This window comes from Dermacentor albipictus, chromosome 9, assembly GCF_038994185.2.
Source record: "Dermacentor albipictus isolate Rhodes 1998 colony chromosome 9, USDA_Dalb.pri_finalv2, whole genome shotgun sequence".
NCBI lineage: Eukaryota > Metazoa > Arthropoda > Arachnida > Ixodida > Ixodidae > Dermacentor > Dermacentor albipictus.
The window spans coordinates 114,291,486-114,308,865 of record NC_091829.1 but is presented as its reverse complement, the minus strand read 5'-3'; the positions used below and the strand labels follow the sequence as shown (position 1 = coordinate 114,308,865).

General features: G+C 49.0%; 1 protein-coding gene across 10 annotated transcripts in view; it reads left to right on the top strand.

Annotated features, from left to right (window-relative positions):
* Positions 1 to 17,380, top strand: part of LOC135914605 (uncharacterized) — a 257,330-nt gene that overhangs the window by 209,755 nt on the left and 30,195 nt on the right. For 9 of the 10 annotated variants that reach the window (XM_065447520.2, XM_065447523.2, XM_065447528.2 and 6 more), the window contains exon 8: positions 4,360 to 4,618. The exons of the other annotated variant lie outside the window; for it this stretch is intronic. In XM_065447520.2, the coding sequence (XP_065303592.2) occupies positions 4,360 to 4,618 (259 nt within the window). The remainder of the gene's footprint in view (positions 1 to 4,359; positions 4,619 to 17,380) is intronic. 10 annotated transcript variants of the gene reach the window in all.

Sequence of the window (17,380 nt, the reverse complement as noted above, 5' to 3'; positions counted from 1 at the left end):
CACTTTTCCATCGTAGCCCTGCACCCGTAGTACTCTTCCACAATGCAGGTGACTTGCATCTACCAGTTTGGCACTTATTATAGACTCAGAAGCACCGCTGTCAACCAAAGCCATCATACGTCTGTTTCCCACTTGGACAGGAATGTGAAGTAGGCTAGAGCAAGTTAAATAAACAGTCTCAGTTGTCGTCATCCGGTCGGACTGATTACCCTTGTTTATCAGTTCATTTTGTCGTCGGAGCCTCTTCAGCGTCTGAAATTAGAGGGACAGTCTCAGTTGTGGTCATCGGGTTGGGCTGATCACCCTTGTTTATCAGTTTTTCGTCGTCGGAGCCTCTTCAGCGTCCGAAAGTAGAGGGACAGGGTCGCGGTCGACGTTATTTACCCGACCTCTGGGAGCGCGCCAACCCAAGTTCTCTGCGCCACCTGCAAGGTGGCACGGTTCTCGCAGTATACGGCTTGACCAATCCGCACCGGACCGTGTGAAGTGAGTGCTTGAGCTAGCGCTTAGATTTTCTTCTGAAGTAGATGGTATGTCGTGAAGCACTCCAGGAGCCCATCAATAGTTTTAGGGGACCGTATTTGCACTTGCTTCAGGACTTCCGCGTGCAGTCCGTGCGTTATTAGTGCTACTACGGCAGAAGGAGGAAGCACAGGCTCGGCCAGCTTTAAAAGGCGACGTTTGTGCTTTCGGTGCTTTTGTTTTTGCCTGCTGTTGTTGCGCATTGCATGCTATCTCCGTTCACTGGCTGCCTTCAAGCGAACTCGGGTAAAACCCACGCAAACGAGAAATTCGGCGCATCCTGCATATCACCCCTTGTTCCTAGTTCCCAAAATTTGTAAGTCACATTGCGTAAGTAAAATTATTATTGTCTGTTTGCGTCAATGATAGCCATACTTACGTTCTGGCTATGCTGGAAGGCCGCAGCTTCACAAATGTGAAAAGAGTTGTTTTCCTGTTGTAGGGGCAGGATTGCAGTAGGCATCTGGTTTGTTTTTACTGCGTTCTTTAAGTTCCTGAAGCAATGGTTCTCCAGCCAGGGAGCATGCAGAAGCCTCGTCAAATCGTAACATTTAATTCGACCAGCTTTTAGACGCAAGCAAGCTGGTCTGGTGTCTCTTCAACGGGCTCTGAAGCATGTACCTCCTATTGCAGTGCCTGCGAAATGCTGTGCAGTAATGGGCAGTGTTACAAAATATTGTGCAGCAACGCTTAGGGCACTTGTACAGGCACTTTTCAAGATATAAGGAATTAGGCAGTGAAGCTTTGGTCCAAGGTCCGTCTGACGCCGACTGTGTGCTCTTTTCTCATCACCCAACAAACATCCCCCAACATCACCCAGCATGAAAAAATCACCAAACAGGAAGAATTTCTCGTACTAATTCGTATGTACGCAGCCGACGCACTGATCAACAAAACCAACCCAGGGTGAGGAAAATGAAGTTTCACACGAACCAAGTCGAACACAATTATCAGAATGACATACACTCATGAGCACTTGTCGTTGTTTGAGACATTGTTTGGGGTCTTTTTATTGATAAGTCCTAGGGGCACTGGAGACTAGCTTCAACAAATATTCCCGACAAAGTTTTACATTCCTAGACTCGCCAGTCTGCTAGAAATTGTAAAAGTTCATTCGTCATTTCATATGGTGAATGATGTTGCTTGCACGAGAATTTCAACAGAAATAAGCAATGTGTAGAACTGTTGATCAAACTGATGGATATCTAAAAAACAGGCAATGCTAGAGTTAGACTTTCGAATAGCTAGCATCCCTTGCTTTTTCTAATACTCTGACACGTTCCGTAACATGTGCAATATTTTTTTTTCTGTATAAGAACTTATTACCTGCACTATGGCATTGTCCTGTGGTTGAATGTAAATGTATTACTAAATAAGTAGGCAGTGCATCATATTCATGTCATGAATGAAGCAGCTGAAAAATTTGCAGTCTGCAACCGTCATTGGTGTCTCGGATTGATATACTAAGAACTGGCATTTTATTTAATAGGGATATCTGCACTCATGCATGCTGTTGTGTAGCCAACTGAGTTCAGAAACAATACGCGACTACCTTAGAAAATGTCTGCAGAGACTGTAAATTATTTTATTCGTCTCTGGCCAAGCGAAAGAATACTGACCTAGACAGAAATCAGGCAAGTACACATTCTCTTTCCTGTGGGCTACCCACTCCCTGTTCAGACGCTTAGGCTATTAAATTGGGACAGACGGATATATCAGCAACATATGGTTTGCAGATGACATCGTCTTTTTGAGTTGTGGCGGAAATGACTTTCGCCAATTGACTGGCAACCTTAGCCGTCCAAGCGTAGGAGATTGTCTGGAACTTACTAGGCAAAAATGAGGTTATTGAATCACCTGCTTAACAGAATTGCTTCATCCCTATTCCAGGAGGAGATGTTAGTACACGAAATAATGCACGGCTTCAAAAAACCTCTGGCGCGTTCTTTGCACATAAACAAGTAGAATTCCCTGTAGGATTTACGCGGCCGCCGTGGCCGGGTAAATCGCGGCCACGGCGGTCGCATTTCGATGGGGGCGACTTGTGAAAATACCCATGCAGTTAGATTTAGGCGCACGTCAAAGAACCCCAGGTGGTCAAAATTTCCGGCGTCCTGCACTTCGGCCTGCCTCATTATCAGAAAGTGGTTTAGGCACGTAAAACCCCATAAAAAGAAGCTCCTACTTAATTCATTACAATTTTGCTATAAGGGTGAAACCAACACAGCGACAGCAAGCACCCGAGGTCTTTGCTGCGTCGTGTCGCAAAGAGCACCTCGGAAGCAGCCCGCTCTCGTACGTGAAAGTTTCGTCTGTGCGTGGAAACATTGCGCATGGCGTGTTTTTCGCGAGCAGAAAGATGACTAGGGCCTAACGCCGGCACCGAAGGGAGAGGATTGCAAGAAGAAGATGGAAATGAGCCAAGTCACAGCATCCGTGAGCCTGGTAACGCATGTCCAGCAGGACATGGCGCTGCTCGAGTTAAGTGATGAGGATTTCATTAAAGGTGAATGACACTTGCGGACGTGTCTGTCTGGTAGTACAGGTTGAAGCGTTCTAGGTAATGGACAGAGTAAGAGCTAAAATTTGCTTGCTCTTGGCCGTCTTTGCGGATGATTGAATATACAAGTGCTCTGAAGCCTTTGGAGTTTGTCTTACGAGCGGCGCAGAAATCAAGCTGTTTCCCTAGCAAAACTGCAGATGGCACAAAAATGAAACCTAGCCAGCATTTGAGGACGCTAACGGGAATCTCACTGCGAAGTGAAATGCTTGTAAAGAAAGTAAATCTTTAGCAAAACATTTGTTAAGCAAGTGTTCGATTGTTTACGTCATACGGCAGCCCTCAACTATGCTTCCCAATGCCCTGATATAAATCTGCGCTACACCAAATTTGTGTTTGGTGGAAATAGGGGACATAATTGCAATCGGTGACAAAACATTAACATTCTTAGCATTATAAAAAGTTGTGCAAATAATTATTGAGGGATCCTTGTTTTTTATGCATGACACCATGTTTGTAGCAGACTTCATGGGTGAATTCGGTGTACTAAATAGCCTGCCCTATATTGGCCCAAAATTGTGCACAGACAATCTGGGTAATGCGTATGCGGTGTGTCAAGTGTTAAAGGTAATAATATAGTTCGAACTAAATTGGGTATGTCAGCAATCCGGAGCTTTAACAGTGTGTTGTACGGAATTTATAGAATAATTGCCGCTGCCCTAAAGAAATTGTGACCGCAACGAAGACCGAATCGAGCGAGAATAAGGGGAGGGGGAAATAATGGTTGGGCTTTTGACAATGTGACAGGTGTTTGGGTGAATTAGACTCTGTAAAAATCGATTGTAATGTTCTCAAGGGCGCTGTATGCGCGCATTGTTTCAAATGAACCATTCATATACCTGTGTGATTTATTTTTGGAGGCAACTCCGATTGCAACTGCTCAATTAAAAGGTGTTAGTCGGAACGTGGTCATGACTCCGCAAGGTTGCACAGTGCTCCTTTCTTCCTATTGAAACAGGTTGTTTCATTTTTGCAGAATGCAATTATAGGGAACCTGCTGTGTATTAAAAAAAGTATGTGCTATATAATCCATAATATTTGAGAATAGTGAGAATGGTGTTTTGATTTATTCGACAGACGCAGCCCCATTGCTATTTTAACAACATTTAATTGCCCACGGGTGTAGTTATTTTTTTGAACGATGGACGCGTGGCTTTATCAAAAACAGCAAGAAATATGAACTCCATAGCTTCTTTTTTATAACTATTTTTTATCTGCAAAGAAACACAGTGGAGTGATTGTGCCTAACTAATACAACATTTTCCTTTTCTTAATAGGACAACATTCTATCTTGACAATGATTCCAAGCATCCCGAAGATTTGAGTGATACCAAAGGCTTAGCACCTGTCAAATTCAAAACTGTTCATGACCTTAAAAAAGATCAGGAATTTTATGTGTATGTCCGGAACTTGCCGCACCGCTACACGGTGGCTACAAGTTTCTCCCCTGAACCGCGCCCGATAGACCATAAGGCGGGAAAGGACAATATATGTTTTTATAACTCAGACAACTGCACTACTCTAAGTTTGATCCAGGTAAGTAACCTTTCAATTATGGACAAACTGTTCTGCCAAACTTCTTTCAAAATACCCAGTTTAATCCTGCAACTGGCTAAACAAATACTTGTAGCTTACGATTTTTCTGTTACGTCGTGATTACGATGCACGAAAACGTAAAAAAAAATGAAGTAACAAATTGATTATCTTTGAACTAAGCAAGATACAGACGGCCTACAAAATTGTTTGCCTCTCAGTGTCAGAGAAAGGTGAATGTGTGGCCGTCGACGGGTCTCCTGGCTTGGATAAGCACGTGAATTTACATTTGATGAGAAGGAACAAAACGTTGTTTGGACTCTTCAGACAAAAACATATTACATTTCGAACGAATCAATTTCGATACACCTATGTAGCGTAGGCCAAACAGACATTCTATTGAACACTGGCCAGAGACTAAAGAAAGGATTACTGTCCTGTTGTAACAATAGGCAGCCTGTGGCGAGTATATCTGGCACAAGAATTTCGGGGACGATGACTTTTTTTCCTTGTTATTATTATTGCCACATAGGCTTGGTCGCGGTGGCAATCGTACATGTAGTCTGGCCAGCAGCATACGAAGAATGAGACATTGGCTGAAAACGGCTGGTGCTACAGTTGTCGTTCCGTAAGCACAATGGCGCCCTTGTAACTGTCACGTAGTTCGCAACGCTGGCGTCCTTTGGAAACCAGCGTGCAAAACTTGAATGTTGGCTCCCTAAACGTGAATGAGAATTGAATTATTGTGTGCAACGCGACAACACTACGATATAGTCATGAAACACGCCTTGACTTCAGAGTAACTTTGACCGCTGGGGCTTCTTTCACGTGCGCCCACTGCGCGGTGTAAGTGCTGGTTTTGTATTTGAACGCCATAGAAATTCGGCCGCCGTGGCCGGGGTTTGAACCAATTCAACCAGGGCCCCCGAGCCCTTGACGTTATGGCAAATGACACCTGCAGCGCTGCAGGCGTAGAACTTCGATGTTGTACGAGATGACAACAACAGATAACTGTTGTTCTTTACCCGTTTCTCTCCGTTTTAGTTTGCGTGTTTGTCTGTTCAACATTCTTATGTTCATGCTTCCACTTAAGTGGAATATAAAGGACGTAACTTCCATTTCCGCTGGTGACCGCAATGCTGGTCGAGCCTTTTGTATGGAGCCACCGTAGTCCGTCGAAGTCTTCAAGCCGGCGTCACCACAAGAAAAGAAGAAAACAAAAGAAGCAAACTACCAAATAAAAAAAATAACACCGGCAAAAATAAAAACCGAGAACTAAAACATTCATCCGCGCTGCACTCGCTACTGCTCCCATTACTCAACGCGTCCCTTGGTCGCATCAATGATAGCTCATTCTTCTCCTGTGAGGACACCAATTACACCTGGCAGAGCCGATATGCAGGCCGATGGAGCAGTACCTGATCACTCGAGGATGACATTATTGAAAGTCTCGTCAGATCTTCCCCAGGCGGCACACATACGTGCAATAAATTTTGTGAAGCCCGCTCTCCATATACACGTACGAAGAACGCCAGCTCTCGCCTCTTCCTGCAGCACATTTCCCTTCCAGTTGCCGTAGCAAAGTTCCGTGCGTTCGGGAGCTTGTAGATGCAATACATTGTGAGGGCAATTTCGTTTTGGCGGATTTCTGCCATGCCGTGGTCTCTATCTGTCGTACTTCGAGGCGCGCCTCCTTGCTCGTTATGTCTCTAAGATACTCTGCCACGCTCTCAAGACAAACCTTCAGGAGTACGAGGCGCCGACATAGTGCGGCCATCCATCCTATACATCGCGTCGACGAGTCTGCAAACATCGTGTAGCTATACGCGAAGTGCAAACTTTTTCTCTAAAATTGTCATGAGCTGGTTTATGTATGTCGCCTGCGCCACCACCATTCTCGCGGTGAAAGATGACCACCCCATCTCCCCCTGTATCACTGCAATTGGCGCGTGCTTCTGAATTCCAAGTTCCAGTCTGCCTATTTCCCATTGACGGCTCCCCGAAAACTATCATAAGCCTGAGGGCAGCCAGAGCACAACGTTGGCGAGCGTGAGCCCTCGCATTGACCCCGTATTCTTCAGGTTTCGCATCACCTCGCACTGGCTATATGACCACTGTTACCTACTGTCATAATATATGGTACGCGGGAGTGGAAACATAAACATACGAAGACAGTGCGCCGTGCGGGGGCGAAGAGGACAGTGAATCTTGGCAAATACCCGCAAGAGAGCCATCATCATCATCATCGACGCCGACTTGGGAGCGTCGGCAGTGGCGCCTCAAAAAGCGTGGCGCGAGAGTGTGGCCCGTGGCCCGTGGCGTGAGCAGTGCGCGAGATTCGGCGGTCGCCGAAAAGCAGCTTCCTCGCTGGGCGTCTGGCCCATAGGAGCTATCGCCGACCACGCCAATACGCCACACCTGAAGCAACACTGTCGCCCGCTGGGAGGCTACCTCGCCCCGCTCTTCCGCTGGGCACTGGTCCAGGAGGGCTGGCGGTCCGGAACCGAGGCGCTCGAGCGTTCGGGTGAGCGGCCACGGGGCTACCCCGCCAGCTGTGGACGTGACCCGGAGACTGCGGCCGGTTACCTGAGCCCCGCGAGGCGGTCCGACCCGGCCGTCCAACCCGGCTGTCCGACCCAGCTGTCCGATCCGGCCGTTCTACACGGCTGTCCAACCCGCCGACCGACCCTGTTGTCCGACCCCGCTGGTCAGGGCTGTCCGACCCGCCGGCCGACACTGTTGTCCGACCCCGCTGGCCAGCATCGGTTCAACGAGGTCTCAGACACGGTGACATACGCTTCCGCCGGAACTGTAGGCCAATCATAACCCACCGAGCCATAGATATAGTGCATGTCGCCTATGAGGCATTTTGGGACATTGTCACTTGTGTGTGCCGTTATCTGTGTCGTGTACGTCAATACAAGTCTGATTTGTGTTTTTGCTTTCGCGTGCTGCTTCTCCCTTTTTCTGGAGTGATCCGGCCCCAATAACATCACAAACTGGCGAGCCTGCCAGGATTCACTCGTAAATACAGTGAAAGGGGGCAGTTTCGCTTGAGCGCAGACACACATTAGTAGACGGCACCATGGATTTAGAGAAAATCACGGCTATAGGACTCCAAATAGGATTGTCAGGCGCAGAACTTCGCAGATGGATTGAGGCCGAACAGGCAAAACAAAGGGACGAGAGAGCTGCAGAGCGAGAGGCAGCGAAGGAAGCTGCTGAATTAGCGCGCTTAGCTGACGAGAGGCAGCGTGAGATCCTCCAGCTAAAGCTGCAGCTTCAGGAAGGAGCTCGGAATGTGCCGGTAGCGGCTTCTGAACTTTTGACTGCGTCCAGCACCTCCTCGTCATCCCTCAATCCACAGAAGTTACTCCCTTTGTTCGACGAGAAACGCGATGACTTACACGCGTATATACAGCGATTTGAGCGCGTAGCAACAGGGCAGGACTGGCCACAAGAAAAATGGGCTCTTGCTTTGAGCATGTGTCTGTCTGGGGAAGCGTTAACTGTGATCGGTCGGATGACTGCCACCGATTCATTAGATTACCCGAAGGTAAAGAAAGCTTTGCTACCAAGGTTTCAATTCACGGCTCAAGGCTACCAAGAGAAGTTTCGTAAAGCACGAGCAGTAGAGGGCGAAACTGGAAGACAGTTAGCAGCAAGAATTTCAGCCTATTTTGACCATTGGATTGAGATGGCTAATGTGCCTAAAACATATGAAGGTCTACGAGATCACATGATCTGTGAACAGTTTCTGCGTTGTTGCGAGCCAAAGCTAGTCATTTTCTTGAAGGAGCGAGAGTGCAAATCCCTTGACGAATTTGCTAGCTTGACAGATCGCTTTCTTGAGGCGCAGAACTGGACAAACCTAGGAAAGGGTCCCGATAACACAAAGGATTCTGGTGGAAAAGACATTGAAGCTCCCAGGAAACCGCAACTTATGTGCACCCTTTGTCATCAGTTTGGACATTTGGCTCCTGACTGCCGTGCCCCACCTAAGCGTATGCTGAAGTGTGAGTTGTGCGACAGAACGGGACATACAGCTGAAAATTGCCGAACTCGGTACGGGGACAACAAACCAAGTTCTGCGTGTGCATTCACCGAATCTCAACCAGTCCGGACTCGTGCAGTGAAAGAATCAAAGCGTCCAGGAAAAGAGACTCGCCGATCAAGTGACAGCGACGACAAGAACCCTGGGACTGCTGTAACTTTCCCCATCGACGGGATGCCAGTGGTTGAAGGCCGGCTGCTGGGAAGAAGTGTTCGTGTATTACGAGACACCGGTTGTAATACCGCAATTGTCAGACGGGAACTCGTTCCAGAGGTATATATGACGGGAAGAAAGAGGAACGTTGTTCTTCTGGATGGCTCATCAAGCTACCTGCCTGAAGCTGTCGTGCCAGTGAACACGCCGTATTTTACAGGCAAGTTAACAGTGGCATGTATGGACGAGCCGCTCTACGACCTTGTTCTGGGAAATCTTCCAGGCGTCAGAGGACCATACGATCCGGACTCTGACTGGAAGCACCCCGATGCTCCCAACCTGGAGTCGTCGCCGATAGAAATGAAGCTGAATAAGGCGCCTAGGAAGCCTCAGCATGTATCGAGCGTGGCTGAAGCCCGAACTGAAGAACAATGCAAGATTCGTCCCGCGTGCATTCCGACAATCGTCTTACGTGGCGTGACAAAAGGAGAACTCGTTGAAGAACAGCGGAAAGACCCGACGCTGAAACATATTTTTGCGAAAGTAAGCAAGTCATTTAACTCGGGAAAGGGCCACAGCTACGAGTTCATGGAAGAAAAAGGATTGTTGTATCGTCTTTACCACCGGGCCACTGGCAGAACCTTTAAGCAGGTGGTCATACCAAAAGCATTTAGACATGGCGTATTAGAAGTGGCTCATGAAAACATCATGGCAGGACATAAAGGTATTAGGAGAACAACCGATCGTGTCCTACAAGAATTTTATTGGCCAGATGTGCACAGAGACGTAAAACGCTTCGTGAAGTCGTGCGACAAGTGCAAAAAGACAACCGCTAAAGAGAAAGTACAGGCCGCTCCACTTCCTCGTCAGTGTGTGCTTGTGTGTGCGTGCAAGAATACAAGTTCGTTCGGTCCTGAAGTCTTAGAAGCGCCGACACAAGACCCTCCGAAGTCGAGAAAGCGCCGGGGACCAGGCCACCGGAAACAAGCCCACAGAGGAGCGCGCCAGGCACGTCAACAGAGTGTTGCGTTGGAGTCTCCTTTTGCAGGAGTATTCTTTTACTGTTAACTACATAAAAGATTGTGACAATGTCAGAGCTGACTACTTGAGTCGAGTCGCGCGTAATCACCTGTTTATATATCAAAATGTGATTAGACATTGCGACATCTCAAGTGTTTAGTATTTAGTTGAAAGCGAACAGACTTGTGCGTTCGTTCTTTGACTGGGTGCAATGCCCTGTGAGCAAGATGTGTCGTGTACTCATATGAACAATCGGACAGACGCACATGACAATTTTCCTTTTTTTCTGTTCTCATCCCGCGTCCATGTGTTAGAATAGTTGTAAACAACTTTCTCGAAAGGGGGGGTATTGTCATAATATATGGTACGCGGGAGTGGAAACATAAACATACGAAGACAGTGCGCCGTGCGGGGGCGAAGAGGACAGTGAATCTTGGCAAATACCCGCAAGAGAGCCATCATCATCATCATCGACGCCGACTTGGGAGCGTCGGCAGTGGCGCCTCAAAAAGCGTGGCGCGAGAGTGTGGCCCGTGGCCCGTGGCGTGAGCAGTGCGCGAGATTCGGCGGTCGCCGAAAAGCAGCTTCCTCGCTGGGCTTCTGGCCCATAGGAGCTATCGCCGACCACGCCAATACGCCACACCTGAAGCAACACTGTCGCCCGCTGGGAGGCTACCTCGCCCCGCTCTTCCGCTGGGCACTGGTCCAGGAGGGCTGGCGGTCCGGAACCGAGGCGCTCGAGCGTTCGGGTGAGCGGCCACGGGGCTACCCCGCCAGCTGTGGACGCGACCCGGAGACTGCGGCCGGTTACCTGAGCCCCGCGAGGCGGTCCGACCCGGCCGTCCAACCCGGCTGTCCGACCCAGCTGTCCGATCCGGCCGTTCTACACGGCTGTCCAACCCGCCGACCGACCCTGTTGTCCGACCCCGCTGGTCAGGGCTGTCCGACCCGCCGGCCGACACTGTTGTCCAACCCCGCTGGCCAGCATCGGTTCAACGAGGTCTCAGACACGGTGACATACGCTTCCGCCGGAACTGTAGGCCAATCATAACCCACCGAGCCATAGATATAGTGCATGTCGCCTATGAGGCATTTTGGGACATTGTCACTTGTGTGTGCCGTTATCTGTGTCGTGTACGTCAATACAAGTCTAATGTGTGTTTTTGGTTTCGCGTGCTGCTTCTCCCTTTTTCTGGAGTGATCCGGCCCCAATAACATCACACTACCATAGCAATCCATTAGGGGGGCTGCTCTCCGTCTCAGCTAGCTCTCTTTCATATGCCGAGAGGTAGTCTGGGCTTGTAGTGAGGCGCCTTCCCAAGTACTCTATCGAGCTGGTATTGTCTATGAAGACGCCCTGTAGGCGCCACGTTGCGCCTTGCCCCGCATCGGGTGTCCCTTACGCCAACACAACACACTTAGTAGGGCTGAGGCGCATCGCAGTCGCCCCACCTTCCTGTCACATACATTCAAGAGTATCTGAAGCACTCCTGTCGAACCAACAAGGACGTCAGTATTGTCGAGAAGCACCAGGGTCAGCACATGGCTCAGCAGTAGCTGTCCCTCCTATAGTGGTCGGAAAGTGAAACCACATCCTTAAGCTTCTAGTTCTTTGACCACCCGGCAATATGCACAATGAACAGCAGCGGGGGCAGTGGTCATCTCTAAAAGACCGTCGTCGCTTAGCTAGTTACGTGGTTCCATATCCATCCCATCCCACCGCTGCTACCACACCGCTGGCGATGGCCATGACCAGCCTGAGGTCTTCAACGGTCAAGCTTAACTCTTCCAGCATTACCCAGAGTATCTCTAGGCTAGGAAAAGCCACATACAGCGGGCTTCCTGCCTTCAGCACAAGTTCTATGCTCCGAATGAAGGCCAAGCCGCTGTGTTCAATATTGACACAGCGGCTGGTAGCCCACGAGTCACTACCGCTGAACACCTGTGACCTCCACTCATGGCAGCCGTGACTTCAGCTCTTTCATGACCATTCGAAATAACAATGCTGTTATTGCAATTGGCCTATAGACTGTGAGGTCTCTTAACCCTGGCACCTTCTGGATGCCTCAGCTTGCCAATCCTCCGACCCTATTGCACGTCCGCGTCACCATTGTCTTCGCCAAACACTACTCAACACTAGCAAGTGCTCCACACTAGTTCGAGCCAGCACAATCACTGCTGCCTCCCATTTCATGTTCCTATCGTTTCATAGGAAGGAATGACTCCTTCAGTACCGCCACAATGCTTCAGATGTCGGTGGGTACGACTCGCTTTTTAGAGCGCACCCCCTTGGCAACCGTTCCTGTGGCGAGCGTCGGTGTTGTCTCTCGTAACCGAGTGAATGAACGCAGCGAAGGATGGGAGCGAACCAGGAGCACTGCGGCAGATGAAAGACGGTATTACGAAGAGTGCGCAGGCAGGAAAGCGGAGGAGGGGGGTGCAGCGGAACCACGAGGCGGAAATTGAAGGAAGACATTATGGCGAAAGGGCGTGAGAAGAAAAGCGTAGTACAGCTCAAGACTGGTTTCGTGGTGATCATGTCTACGAGATGGCACCAAAGCAGCGAGCGGCGTCTGTACGGAAACAAGGCGCTGCTTGAGTGCAGGTCTGTCTGCGGCAGCTGTTGTGAATCGGGCCCACGCGTCACCCACTCGCCGCATCTCGCGATCTCCCGATCAGCGAGGCAGTTGTTCTACACTTCGCTCCGTTTGCAACGAGCCGCAAGAGGCAGATTTCCGACGCCAGCTAATATATCTAGAAACGAAACACGTACACTGCTGCGCTCAAATTTACACTATGGAATTTTGTAATCGTCGGTGAATTTTCCCCCCTTGAATCACAACAGCCACCTTCCTGTTTCTGTATGGCTTCATGCCCAGCCGACCTCCTGCATCCTGAGCCCACTGTTTAATGACAATTGTCATTTCTGTCATCAGGTGGTCATACGAGTCAAGCACATCGGCTCTTTTTTTCCAGTCTGGCTGCCGTCTCCTGCAAGGCCATATATTTAAAGCAAGCAGACATTATCATATCCTGCTTGAAATGCCTTCTTAAAGAAACAGCCATATCTTAATGTAGTCAATGCGCCAGCTTGCCAGCTCCTTCCTCATTTAACAGCTTAAACGTATTTACCGGAAAGCCAGGTGAGCACCGCCCTCCCTCATTGTCAAAAGTGGGCTCCAAAGTATGTCATTCGGCCACCGCCTCCCCCCCCCCTCTTTTCATACCGGCCACTTTCAGCTCCATGCTGGAAAGCCCGAAAAAAGTAGAGCTCAAGATAAATTTGCTAGAGAGAGGGATAGAGATAGAGAGAGATAGATAAGTCATAAGGGAAAGGAAAAGTGACCACATGAATAACGCTTCTGTTTACTACGCATCCTCTGCTTGGGCAGCCAGGATGTTTTTTTTGTGCCTTCGTTGAATCCCCTGTAGCGGATGACGTGCGGGATTCACCGTCCGCGCTCTCGTTGCTGAGAACACCTGGAACTGAGCAGTTTCCGCCGTAACAAATATCAGCCTGCATAACTTGCATCACGCCCGAATTTCTTCGGACCGCTATATCCATATTTTAATTCAGCGGGTGGACGAGGGAGGACGCGCTGAAGGATTCTGTGGCTTACGGCATGAAACGATTGAATTATCAAGCGCTGGAACTATTTATCTCTGTCTACAGATAGCCTACATACAGTTAAATTCTCAGCATTTCTCAACCATAAAAATTCTAATGAACATCTTAAAGGGATCTGTCGAATTTCATTGTGTTATCACGAGTTATCGTACCTTTTGTCGTGAAAATGACCCTGGTCCAACGTGGTGAGCCATTTAGAAATCAGTGGAACACCTACTTGATTTTTTGTTTCTAAATGATTGTGTGAAGTCTGACAGACGATTTCATTGTAGGCGGTTTCTAAACAAGAGCTGCACTATTACGTATTGCCCGGCAGGAGCAATGACCGCAAATATTTTGGCTTTTAAAAAATGAAGGCCGCTTTTCGTAATGTGTACTGAAAATGTGCACTATTTAGGTTGTTAGGTTGTAACTGAAGGTGTTACACAATTTTTACGTTCCTGGTCATATTACAAGCGTCGCCAATAGTTACTATGCCTTCGTTTTTCCTCCCCTATTTTTAGGCTTCATAAATCATTCCGACTTTGTTTCAGCGATTTCCTCGTTGAACTAACCAAGCTATTTTGTTTATTTTTAACGAAAATTTAGGGCGCGCTGTCAGAAATGTGTAGGTAAAATTCAAGGAAGGGCGACTAATTATGACATTTGCAGTAAGTAACTCTTGGAACTTACCTGTAATATATTTAATGTGTTGTCCGAACAAAAAATTTCTACCGTTACCTTGGGGAACTGCGAACTCAGCCGATATGATACACAGCCCTAATTCAGCGGAAAGGGGGAGGGAGGGAGGACACAATTGTAAATTATCAAGCCAGCAATGAACTAGCACATCAAGGTGTCTTCGTTAAAATACATTGGCGGGCGAGTTGGCTTAAATCTGTGATAGAATATGCAAGTAGAACTGAAATGGCAAAGTTGGAGCTGGACGTTTTTTTCTACCCCTGAGTGCATACAAAAACTATGCAAATAGGTTGGTACAGAGAATAACAAAAGGAACGCATGTTCCACGGAACAAATCTTTCAATTTGTAACTTGCATGGGCTTATAAGGCTGCCTGTGCCATTGCACTTTCGTACGAAAGTACATATGTTAGTCAAACTGGCAGACCTATCATTGAGACACTACAAGAGCATCAAGGTAGCGTGACTACAGTGATGTCGGGCCATTTGGGAATTCACTGATGCAACCCCTAATTTTTTAGAACGATCAAAGTCCAAGGCTTCTAGAATTTTTTCAAGACGAATGTCGTCATTTTGTTTACGCAACAATTTTCACTACTAAAGGCACTTTTCACCCATCGGATGATATTATTTACTGGTTGTTCCTACACCCCTTAGGAGTGATTTTCTCCAAGCATGTCCCAACGATGTAACTTCTGGCCACTTACGCTACAAGCGGGTACTGAACAGAGTAAGACGATGGTACCACTGGCCAATACTTGCCATGGCCGTGAAACATCATGTACGGACTTGCCTCGATTACCAAAGGCGGAAGTCGCCCCCAACAAAACCAGCTGGCCTCCACAACCCCTTCAGATCCCACGCACACCACTTGACAAGATCGGATTGGACCTTATGGGCCCAGTTCTTGCGTTTAGTGCAGGAAAGCGCTGACTTATTTTCGCGACGGATTATCTGACTCGCTATGCCAAAGCAAAGGCTCTCCCGCGAGGCACAGCAACAGAGAGGTGTGTTTGTTTATGGATAACGTTGTGTTGAGGCATGGTGCACCAACCATCGTAATCACATAAAGAGGAACCGCATCCACGGCAGCGCTTTTAGGTAATGTTCGACAACAGCCTACTAACGCACTCACAGAGCGCCTAAACAAAACTCTTCAACACATGCGTTCCATGTATGTGGAACACAAAAAGTGCGATGAGATCTTGCTTTATATAGAACTTTGCCGTTCAAGCCTGCTAAGCAAGAAACAACATCCAAGACTCCATTCAGCCTTGCTCACGGACGAGAAGTACGGGTGGTTTTGGATACAATGCTCCCACACGAATGCGACGGCTCCGACACGGATGCGGATGCGTTTACTCAATGCACCCGGGTGGGAGCTAGACAGCTCCCACGCATGCGCATCTGTCGACAGCAGGACTACGACGCAGATCGATACAATGCTCGCCATAAACCAGTAACCTACTAAACCGGCGACAGAGCGCAGGTTTGGACGCCCATCCGAAGAGGCTAGAAGCTAATAAAGCGACACTTCGGTCCCTATCGACTACTACGACGCCTAAGTGACGTCACCTTCGAGATGCTCCCAGGTACCCTCTTTTGCCCGAGGCGCCGCCAACACCGGCCTGAAGTGACGCACGTAGTACGCATGAAACTGTACGTACGATGACGGTGAGCACGCCATGTATGCATCGCTGTAGGGCATATGCGAATGTAAAGACGCTCAAGCTGAGCGGTCATGACCTTGAGATTTCGGCGTACATGGCGGCGCCGGAGAACTCTGTGCGCGGAGTCATTTACAACGCTTACAACGGATGCACACTGGCAGAAGTTCGGGCGAGATTCTTGACGAGGAATGACGGCATAGAAATTTTTGATGCCACACCTTTGGGAAAGTCGAAGGCGATTCAGATCACGTTCGGGGGGAAGCATGTTCCCTGGCAAGTTATGTACTGGAACTGTTTGTACGCTGTGATTCCATACAGAGAGTTAGTCGAGACCTGCTATAACTGCAGATGAGTGGGACATCGAGCACACGTTTGTTATCGTCCGAAGACTAATCTCTGTCGCTGTTGCGGAAAGGACCATCCTGCGCCACCGGTAGGAGAGCCGCTGAACTGCAGCCCGGACTGCAGCGTGTGCCACGGGGCGCCCAACACGGGGAGCCGGAACTGCAAGTTTCGTCTAGCCCGTAAGCAGCCCAAGGGCCTGCAGCAGGGCAATGAGGACAAGGGCCAAACTGGCAAGGAGGAGCGGCGCTCCAAGTCAAGGAAGCGGTCATCGATCGGTGCGAAAGACGATAACAAGAGCAGGGACCGGTCCACTTCCTTCCCACCACTGCCCGGACCCGAGCGTGGCAAATGAGAACAGGGTTCCAGTCATGGAAGAAGTCCCTGTGCCACAAGAAAAAAGGTGAGCTGGCCCTACGTGGCCTCTCAGAGTGAGACTGCTCGAGAGAAGGATCTACAAAGGCACGTGCAGCAGTAAGCTGCGACGATTAAAAAGATGGAAGTCAGGTTGGCAGAGAGGGAACGCGCGCTTAAAATCGACAAAGGACAAAGGGTACAGACGCCGGTGGTCGAGGACCCGCTGTAAGCAGCACAGGCGACTGCTTCTCGCGAGAGCACAGCTATGGAGGTCGAGAATCGGGGGAAGCTTAAGAGGCCGCCATCGGCGGATGAGGGAGCTAATGCAAAAAGAGTGGCAGAAACTACAATGGCGGACACGCCGCAGCCAGACGTTAAAGTTACTAGTCTTAGGGGGAAATGTCTGTCCTTGCGGACAGAATAGCAAAACTGGAGGAAAGACTGGATGGTTTGGAAGCTCGGGTCGACAGGATCAAAGCCAAACTAGACGAGATTGAGAAGCGTTTTGACGCCTTAACCAATGGCATGCGGGCTTTCCAAACACAGGTTATGGGCATGTTTCAACAGCTCAATGCTACGCTACAGGCTAGGTTGCCTCCCGTAGTCAGCCAAGCGCCGATCCTAGTGAACCTAGTGCCTAATCATGGCCCCTCGCCAGCAAATTGAGATTTGGCAGTGGAACGTCAGGGGCTTCCGTCGCAAGCGGGGCAACCTGCAATCGCACATACAAAATCTGGACAGTAAGCCTCACATTATAGCTTTGCAAGAGGCTAGTGACTGGGTGAAATTACCGGGATTTATGGCATTTACACCGCCAGAGATCGATCGGGGGGTGTATCGAGCGTCTTCACAGCCATTCTA